Source organism: Notolabrus celidotus, unplaced genomic scaffold (genome assembly GCF_009762535.1).
Source record: "Notolabrus celidotus isolate fNotCel1 unplaced genomic scaffold, fNotCel1.pri scaffold_371_arrow_ctg1, whole genome shotgun sequence".
NCBI lineage: Eukaryota > Metazoa > Chordata > Actinopteri > Labriformes > Labridae > Notolabrus > Notolabrus celidotus.
In genome coordinates this window covers 3,158-13,216 of record NW_023260195.1, presented here as the reverse complement: position 1 = coordinate 13,216, position 10,059 = coordinate 3,158, and the positions used below count along the sequence as shown (strand labels likewise).

Here is a 10,059-nt window from a genome sequence, read left to right as displayed (position 1 = left end):
CTTAAATTCAGCAAAGCTGCAGCACTCTCTGTAATTAGTTCCAAGCAGTTGTTGCTCTAATTGAGAGGGCTGATTTGCCAAATTCAGAATATTAGCATTTTACACTTGTAACAATTGTCTAAAATCAAAAAGCACAACTCTGATTGAACACTGGCTGAAAGATACAACATGCATTTAATTCCCTCTGATATAAAATGAGGAAAATACAATTAATTGCATCACTAATTTACTACTTGTTAAAAAAAAAAGAGCAAGTAATCACCCAAATTTCACATGTGCGATTTAAATATAATACATTTTAAAAATATCGAATTATTTAAGTAAAACATAAAATAATTAAGATCTTTTTAAAAATGTGTATGATGAAACATTTCTCACTTACCTTGCTCCTTTCACTTACATAGAACACTTATTTCCCACAGCTCTTGAACGCATCGGAGAAATTGTATAGTGCGTCACATCCGGTATAAACAAACTCTGCTGCCACCGTGCGGGCAGCTGCGGTATCACAAGTTCAACATACAAACCAACATCTACACCTTACGTGGAGTTTGTATTTTATTATTTGGGTGTAAAATGAACTCAAAATGAAATAATGGAAACAGATGTTTCATCTTAAAGGTTTGTTAAAGCAGGAAACAAACCAGGGGGAACTTTTAACTGTGACACCGTCTTAATTTGGAGGTTTCTGTGGTTCATTTTTACTGTTACCAGGTTTTGTTCTTAGTTGTGTTTTTGGTAACAAGATGACAGCAGCAAATTAAAAAAAAGTTAAATAGTGACCTTTTTGTCTTTGTTATTAAATTCAACATACTACCTCTACATCCTGACACACTGTACTGTAAAAAGTGGTCGTGCTTGCAGACATATAACTCATAAATCTAGACTATTTGCATTAATAGAAGTCCCTAATTTAACCTAGCTTATCCTGCTTTTGTAATATCAAAGTGCCCCATAAATGACAGGTCCATTTAAAATAAAAGTGCATGTAGATTTCAGTTCAGTTTTGTTGTTGGAATAAACTCCAGAAGGACTTGAATCTGTCAGATCTTATCTCACTGGACACCTTTGGGTGCATCTTCAATGAAAGACAGACCACAGAACAGTGCCTGTGTTTTTAAATGCTGTTTTGTAATCACAAATTGCACTTCACTTGAAAATAAGTTGCACTTTTGCTTCTACATACTGTCTGTACATATGCTCCATGTTGTTGAGCTGTGCTATTTATTTTGAGGTGTGCTGCTGACCTCTTAACCAGGTCGCCCTTGTATATGAGGTCTTGATCTCAATGGGACTCGTCTGATTAAATAAAGGTTAAATAAATTAAATCAAAAATTTAAATAAGAAAGGCAAAATGACACAAGAGAAGTACAGCAATGATCTTTAAAGTTCAACATAAAAAACAACATTTAATTGCTTCCCTTCATCATCGCTCCGTCTTCTTCTTCTTCAAGTTTAACTCCTCGTTGTTCTTTCAGTGAAAGTCGCCTGAGATTAAATTATATACAGTACAAAAAGCTGAAGCGTACAATAACTAGACAATGCTAACTAGAAATAATATATTCCCCTCAGACTCAGGGAGCTTCGTCAAGTAAAGTAACTTTTCTTCCAGCGCGATTCAGAGAGAATTCAATTTAAAAATCAGGCGTTAACGTGTTTGTGCAAAACAAATGTTTGGGTTTGATTATTTCTGATAAGAATTAAAGCACAGGATTGATCCTCCATAGCTCTAGGTTTCTTTTTCTAGCTATTATTTATCAACAATGTCTGATTTATGTCGGCACAGAGAGTACAAGAACTCAACATCTCTCCTCTGCAGCTTCAAAGACAAAACCTGGCATCATTATCAAAATTATATTCAAGCATAAAGATGAAGTTGGCAGCACTTTTGAGATTGCAGTGAAAACGTAACAGTGAGTGGGTTCAGTCATAGACGTATGAACCTTTAAAGTAACCTCAGGATCTGACGTGCATATGTGCCGTTTAAAGCCAGGCGAACATAGAAGCTTATACTGGAGGGACTCACAGAAGCTGGAGTTCTAGATAATGTTCTCCTCGATGTTTAATGTCTCAACTGAACTTTATAAAGTCTTTGTTTAAAGCAGATAACGGGCGCTCCAGTTTGCACATGCAGGTATATAAGCGTCAGCATCAGCAGCTAAGGGAAGTTTCATGATCTTTGTGTGTGTGTGTGACGGCATTATTCTATCCTAACAAGCTTTTCTGGTTTGGTCCAAGCCCTGGAATGTGTATATGGCTTATGAAATAGTCATGATTTGATGTTCTCTGACAACCTCGCGGTGAAATTCCACCTGATCTGTGTCCGGTTTCTATTCTAGTCAATGTGTTAACTTCCACTGGAGCCGCTCCGTTGCGTTCCGTCTCTGATCCGGCAGGTCAAAGCCCTCCAGATCAGAGATGCAAGACTTCTATTTGTGCCGGATGCCGGAGCACGACGCATCAATCTCAACAGAGCAGATGGAGCGGGACAGGAAGTCAGGTTTCACCAAAACAAAATGAAAACATCCGGTTAATTTTCAGAATAAAACACTCTGTGTTATCACCAGATCGTATTTCACTTTAACTACAACGACAAACCAAAGTCATGATGAGCGGAGCCAGGCCTGGAGTCAACAGGTCAGAGGTTTTCAGAGGACCAGAAAGACAACATGGATGAGGAGAGGAGGAGGAGGAGGAGAATCCTTGAATCCGGTCACATGAATCCAGCTGTCCGGCGGTCCTGCTCCATGCTCCGTTCTGTAAACACTAACGGTGGGTGTTGAGAGAGCACTGAGCCGGACTGCAGCGAATTTGAGACGGACCGGACGTGGATCTGGTGGAAGTCCTGTGTCAGCCGGTTTGTTGACGCTGCACAGAGCAGACTGTGTTGCAGACTTTGTTAAAAACACAAACTGATGTGCGTAATAGAAATGTTTCATGTCCTTAAATGCTCCTACACGCTGAAAACCTTAATCTGAAACTCAAACACACAGAGTGAGGCCTCAGAAGTGGATACTAGTGCGTATGTTACTCAGTCCTCTCATGTGAGCAGGTAGCAACAGGTTTACAGCGTCACCTCATGGGTCAGGATGGAGTGAAGGAGTGTCTGTTTGTCACCGTCCTCACAGCTCTAAGTGCTTTTAGGAACAACCCCGATGATGAGCTCGCTCCTCAGAAGTCCATCCCCTCGTCGCTCTCGCACCAGTCTGACGGAGCGTCAGTGCCGAAGTAACGATCGCCAAAATTACCTTTAGAGATAAAAAGAGAGGAAGTGAATTAAAAGAAGAGGAGGGTGAAGTGCTTTCTCTGCTGGGGGCTACTTCAAGTGATGGAACAAGATCGAGCATGATGAACTGATGAGGGTATGAGTGCAAAAACACAACCCTGGTGGAATGAGGGGGTTTGAGGACACAGCAGCTGAAACAACCTCTAATGGTCCATCCATCTGTTTGATGTTGGCTCTGACCTGATGAGAGGGGGTCGGCATCACATCAGGCACGTGGTCCTGATGTTTGAAAGTGAGCTGAAGACTTATCCTGACCAATGAGGTCCTCTTTAAAAGCCTTATGTATCTACATTAAACATCTATTGTGACTTCTAAATACATCAACCGTTCCCCTGGCAGCTCAGAAACAGACAATGTTCATGTTCACTGTTCAATTCAAATTTGGTTTCAAATTGATCCTGAAAACAATCAGAATTTAACTGAATCATGTGGTCTTTAAAACAACAGAGGAGTAGGGCGGATTAAAAAAAGAAGAAAACAGATAATGAGAATAAAGTAAAAAATCGTAAGTGAAAAAAATCGTAAATTTATAAGAAATCAGTCGTAAGTGATATAGTTCAAATGTATGAGAATAAATTCGTAAGTTAAAAAGTCATACTTAAAAGAAGAAAAAGTCGTATGCTAAAAAGTCGTACTTAAAAGGAAAAAAGTCGTAAGTGAAAAACATCATAAATTCAAAAGAATAAAGTCGTGAGTGGAAACATCATAAATTCAAAAGAAAAGAGGCGTAAGTGGAAAATAGTTGGAAATTTATGAGAATTAAGTCGTTAGTTAAAAAGTCGTACTTGAAAGAAGAAAAAGTCGTAAGTGAAAACGTCATGAATTCAAAAGAATAAAGTCGTGAGTGAAAAAATCGTAAATTTATAAGAATTAAGTCCGAAGTGATATAGTTGTAAATTTATGAGAATAAAGTCGTAAGATAAAAAGTTGTAGTGAAAAGGAAAAAGAGTAGAAGGGAAAAACGTCGTAAACTCAAAAGTATATAGTCGTAAGTTCAAAAATCATAAATTGAAAAGAAAAGAGGCGTAAGTGGAAAAAAGTTGAAAATCTATAAGAATAAAGTCGTAAGTTAAAAAGTCATACTTAAAAGAAAGAAAAGTCTGAAGTGAAAAAAGTCGTAAATGTAAAAGAATAAATTCATGAGTGAAAAAATCATAAATTCAAAAGAAAAGAGCCGTAAGTGGAAAATAGTTGGAAATTTATGAGAATAAAGTCGTAAGCTAAAAAGCTGTACTGAAAAGGAAAAAGTTGGAAGTGAAAAAAGTCTTAAATTCAAAAGTATAAAGTCGTAAGTTAAAAAATCATAAATTGAAAAGAAAAGAGGCGCGAGTGGAAAAAAGTTGAAAATGTATAAGAATAAAGTCGTAAGTTAAAAAGTCGTACTTAAAAGAAAGAAAAGTCTGAAGTGAAAAAAGTCGTACATTTAAAAGAATAAATTCATGAGTGAAAAAATCATAAATTCAAAAGAAAAGAGCCGTAATTGGAAAAAAGTCCGAAATTTATGAGAATAAAGTTGTAAGCTAAAAAGTCGTACTTAAAAGAAGAAAAAGTCGTAAGTTAAAAAATCATAAATTCAAAAGAAAAGAGCCGTAAGTGGAAAATACTCGGAAATTTATGAGAATAAAGTCGTTAGTTAAAAAGTCGTACTTGAAAGAAGAAAAAGTTGGAAGTTAAAAAAAGTCTTGAATTTAAAAGAATAAAGTAGTAAGTGAAAAAAATCGTAAATTTATAAGAATTCAGTCCGAATTGATATAGTTGTAAATTTATGAGAATAAAGTCATAAGATAAAAAGTTGTACTGAAAAGAAGAAAAAGTCGTAAGTGAAAACGTCATAAATTAAAAGGGAAAGAGCCGTAAGTGGAAAATAGTCCGAAATTTATAAGAATAAAGTCGTTAGTTAAAAAGTCGTACTTGAAAGAAGAAAATGTTGGAAGTGAAAAAAATCATACATTTATAAGAATTAAGTCCGAATTGATATAGTTGTAAATTTATGAGAATAAAGTCATAAGATAAAAAGTTGTACTGAAAAGAAAAACAAGTAGAAGGGAAAAACGTCGTAAATTGAAAAGAATAAAGTCGTAAATAAAAAAAGTCATAAATTCAAAAGAAAAGAGGCGTAAGTGGAAAAAAGTAGAACATTTATGAGAATAAAGTCGTAAGTTAAAAAGTCGTACTTTAAAGAAAGAAAAGTCTGAAGTGAAAAAAGTCGTTAATTTAAAACAATAAAGTCCTCAGTGGAAAAAGTTGTTAATTCAAAAGGATGAAGTCGTGAGTGACAAAAATTGAAAGTCATAATTGAAAAAAGTTGAGAATGAAAAAAATTCAGTTGTAAGTGAAAAAAGTCGTAACTCCAAAACAAAGGAGGCGTAAGTGGAAAAAGGCGAAAATTTAAAAGAATAAAGTTGTAAGTTAAAACAGCTGTTAATTAAAAAAAAATTAAGTCGTAAGTGAAAAAAGTCTCAACTCCAAAACAAAAAGTTGTAAATTCAAAAAATAAAGTTGTAAGTGAAAACATGTCCCAGACTTTGTGTTAACGCCTCTCCTCCACAGAGAGCAGGAGGAGAGCAGCAGCTCTGAGCTCAGTGTGATTCTGTGTTGATTTACCATTTATTACCTCCTCTGATAGATTCATGCATCACATTTTCTTATTGCCCTTCACCGCCTGCCAATAAAGGTTGAGGATAATTCATAAAGTTTTGCAGGGGCAGACTCTGGCGCACATAACCGAGCTGTTGAGCTCTAACAGCTCTGCAAGGTCGCTGAGACCAGACGAGAAGAGACGCTCCCTTGTTTCTGTTTGAGAATCAGAGGCGTGCATGCCTGAGAGACCTGGAGTCTCACCTTTCTGCAACAGAGAGACTATATGTGTGCACCGAAACTTTTATGCATGTCTCCTTCTATTTAAAATATTTAAACAGCATACTGTTCGAGGCAGATGTGTGTCTAACATGAGTCTGGTCCTGCTGGAGGTTTCTGCCTGTTAAAGGAAGTTTGTCCTTGCCACTGTAACTTGCTAAATGCTGCAAAGTGCTCTGCTCATGGTGGATTAAGATGAGATCAGACTGAGTCCTGTCTGTAAGATGGGACTGGATCTGATCCTGTCTTGATGTTGGGTCTTACAGTACAGTCTAGACCTGCTCTGTTTGGAAAGAGTCTTGAGATAACGTCTGTTGTGATTTGCGAGCAAAGAAAGTGAAGGAAACAGACTGAGTTATTTGCTGGATTGAATTGTTGCAAAGCATTTCTCTGTAGGCTGTACTTCATTTTAGATTACGGAACTGACACACTGAGATCCCCCCTCTCTCCCTGTCCCATTAAAGTTACTAACCATAGACCTTTCTGGAGTCCCTGAGCTCCCTTGTCTCGTAGGTTCCTCTGAGTCGCTGCCATAGACGGCCTGCTGTTGTGGACGTGCCAGACTCCAGCTGCTAAAACTACTATCCATCTCTCTCTTCATCTCCCTCTATCCCTCTCTCCAACACGGTCTCAGCAGATGTGTGTCTAACATGAGTCTGGTCCTGCTGGAGGTTTCTGCCTGTTAAAGGAAGTTTGTCCTTGCCACTGTAACTTGCTAAATGCTGCAAAGTGCTCTGCTCATGGTGGATTAAGATGAGATCAGACTGAGTCCTGTCTGGAAGATGGGACTGGATCTGATCCTGTCTTGATGTTGGGTCTTTGTTAATAATAGAACATAGAGTACGGTCTAGACCTCTCTCTAGTCTCTGTTTGGAAAAGCCTCTTTAGATAAATAACTTGTGTGAATCTGCTTGTTCTAAATTCAGAAGAGGAGAAATGACACTTCCTCACCGATGCCTGGAATGATGTGGAACTGGTCGTTGACCTCCTTGTCCACGGCGGTGGTGATGATGCGTACTTTAGGGAAGGCGTACGCCACCGAGTGGACCCCCATCTCCGCCATCAGCAGGGACAACAGGAAGATCTTATCCTCGGCTACATCGTGGTCCTTCAGGAGGAAAACAAGGAGTTTAGGACTTGAGGTTTCTTTCCTCTTCTACATATCCCTTTCTATTGGATATTTTTGTTTTGACGGCACTCAAGTTTCAGTCCAGTATACTATAAAAAAGTTGTGTGAGCGGGTTTATTCTGGAGCTTGTTCATGTGTGTGTAGACGTACCAGCAGCACTCTGACGGCCATGAGGGCTGCAGCTCCCGTGGACACGGTGCTGTCCATCAGGATGACGTAGTCCTCACTGATGTCTTTGGGCAGGCGGAGGTAGTGAAGCTGGAGGAAGGAGAATGGACAGGGTATAATTAAGTCAGTAGGTGTTTACATATAAGAAAATTCATGAGAATGTGAAGATGGGTCAGGTGCTGCACAGGTTGTCTGGGTCTGACTAACCTCTGGTTCTCCTGTGTCGTGATTGGTCTGGATGAGGATCTTTCCCAGCCTGATGTCTTTACACACAGCCATCAGAGCCTGCTCCATGGTCTCTCCTGCTCTCAGGATGGAAACGCCTGTGATCTATGAAAACACACACACACAGATATTTATGTTTACTTTATGTTTCCTGATCAATGAGATTGTATTTGAAGGCCTTATTTATCAACGTTAAAAATCTATTATGACTTCTAAATCCATCAACTGTTCCCCTGGCGGCTCAAAAAAAAGACAATATACACGTTCACTGTTCAATTCTAAATTTGGTTTCAAATTGATCCTGAAAACACTCAGAATTTTTTGGTTCATGTGGTCTTTAAAAAAAACAGAGGATTAGAGCCACGTTAAAGAAGAAGAAAAGATAATGAGAATCAAGTCATACATTTACGAGAACAAAGTTTAGTGAAAAAAGTCGTAAATTCAAAAGAAAAAAGTCGTAATTGAAATAAAGTCGTAAATTTAAAAGACTAAAGTTGTAATTGAAAGAAAGTTGTAAATTTAAAAGAACAAAGTTGTAATTGAAAGAAAGTCGTAAATTTAAAAGAACAAAGTTGTAATTGAAGAAAGTCGTAAATTTAAAAGAATAAAGTCGTGAATGATAAAAGTCGTAAATTCAAAAGAAAAACGTTGTAAATGAAAGAAAGTCGTAAATTTAAAAGAATAAAGTTGTAATTGAAAGAAAGTCGTAAATTTAAAAGAATAAAGTTGTAATTAAAAGAAAGTCGTAAATTTAAAAGAATAAAGTCGTGAATGATAAAAGTCGTAAATTCAAAAGAAAAACGTTGTAAATGAAAGAAAGTCGTAAATTTAAAAGAATAAAGTTGAAATTGAAAGAAAGTCGTAAATTTAAAAGAATAAAGTCGTGAATGATAAAAGTCGTAAATTCAAAAGAAAAACGTCATAATTGAAAAAAAGTTGAAAATTTAAAAGAATAAAGTCGTGAATGATAAAAGTCGTAAATTTAAAAAGGAAAAAGTTGTAAGTGAAAAAAGTCACAAATTTAAATGAATAAAGTTATAAGTGAAAAAAGTTGAAAATTTTAAAGAATAAAGTCGTTAGCGAAAAGTCCTAATTGCAAAAATTTAAAATTATTTTTTTTATTGTAAGTGAAAAATGTCGTCACTCCAAAAGAAGAGGCGTAAGAAAAAAAAGTGGAAAATTTATGAAAATAAAGTCGTAAGTGAAAGTAGGCGAAAATTTTAAAGAATAAAGTCATAAGTTAAAACAACCATTAATTTAAAAAAAATGAAGTCTTAAGTTGAAAAAGTCTTGATTCCAAAAGAAAAAAGTTATAAATTCAAAAGAAAAATATTGTAAGTGAAAAAAGTTTAAAATGTATGAGAATAAAGTCGTAGGTGTAAATTTAAAAGAATAAAATTGTAACAAAAAAAAAATTCTGAAAATAAAAGAATAATGTTGTAAGGGAAAAAAGTTGAACATTTATTAGAATAAAGTCTTTTTTTTTTCTTCTGTTTCTGTCAGTAAGAGGAAAAGTGGAGTTTGGTAAAAGGTGCTCAGATACTAAACATGGACTTTGATGACGACACAGACTTAATGTTAAATCACAACCAAAAGTTGAGACTCAGACTCACTCTTTTACCGCTCAGCCTCTTCCCGTCATAGACGCCACCCTGCGGCGTCTCCACGGACACGGGCTGGAGAATAAAGGAAGAAGAGAAGTCAGCTGGACGTTTACAAAAGCAACATGAAGATAATTTCAAAGAGGAGGAGAGCAGTGGGTCGTTTTATGGCGACTCTTTCACATGAAAAAAAGGAAGAAATCTCACCTTGAGAGGAAGAAAGGAGAGAGCATGTTCTATCAGAAGCCTCATTAATCTCTTAGAGTAGAAGATAAACTCGTCTCTGTTGGTGTCCTTGTTCCTACACGGACACACAGAGGTCAGGAGGAAACACAGAGAGAGATTGTGTCAGTGTGAGAGCTTGAGTCACGGTAGGGAGGAAAAGTCTCATATCTCTACCCTCTCTCCACCACCTTTGAGGTAGGAATTTTAAATGTCCTGTGCAAGTGTGCATTCTGACCTGATGATGGTGTGCATGCCTCGGACCTGCGGCGTGCTCTCCATCACGCTGAGGGTTTTGGGTAAAGGCTGACCCTGATGAGCCGAGGCCAGAGCTGATCTGTGAAAGCCAAACAGAAGCAAACACACAGGATGAGCACATGGAGGGATTAGAGGGGATAAAACCAACATGCAGTAGGGGGCGCTGATTGTCAAAAAGCAATGAAAGATTCAAAAACAGGTCTCGTCTACAGAATCCTAACTCTGTCAGGGATTATTCACTGTACAGTTTGTGCAGCTAGCTCCAGGGTTCAGGTCAGAGTAGCTGCTCTGATTTCTAAGAAACATAACTCAAA

At 37.2% G+C, this 10,059-nt stretch overlaps 1 protein-coding gene across 1 annotated transcript; it reads right to left on the bottom strand.

Moving 5' to 3' along the window:
- Positions 1–1,366: 1,366 nt before the first annotated feature.
- LOC117809715 (uridine-cytidine kinase-like 1) lies at positions 1,367–9,833 on the bottom strand. Its single transcript, XM_034679183.1, has 7 exons — positions 9,726–9,833; positions 9,473–9,566; positions 9,278–9,340; positions 7,647–7,769; positions 7,422–7,529; positions 7,094–7,250; positions 1,367–3,248 (listed from the first exon to the last, which is right to left on the bottom strand). The coding sequence occupies exons 1-7, from the start codon at positions 9,767–9,769 to the stop codon at positions 3,172–3,174; spliced, it is 666 nt and encodes a 221-aa protein (XP_034535074.1). The 5' UTR covers positions 9,770–9,833; the 3' UTR covers positions 1,367–3,171.
- Between the last annotated feature and the right edge of the window lie 226 nt (positions 9,834–10,059).

What these genes read in the sequence shown, in the direction of transcription:
- LOC117809715 (XM_034679183.1), bottom strand. Translation starts at nt 9,769, where the DNA reads ATGGAGAGCACGCCGCAGGTCCGAGGCATGCACACCATCATCAG. An exon ending in AGAGGCTGAGCGGTAAAAGA is followed by an intron (nt 7,770 to 9,277) that starts GTGAGTCTGAGT and finishes GTGTTTTCATAG; the next exon opens with ATCACAGGCGTTTCCATCCT. An exon ending in ACGACACAGGAGAACCAGAG is followed by an intron (nt 7,530 to 7,646) that starts GTTAGTCAGACC and finishes TCCTTCCTCCAG; the next exon opens with CTTCACTACCTCCGCCTGCC.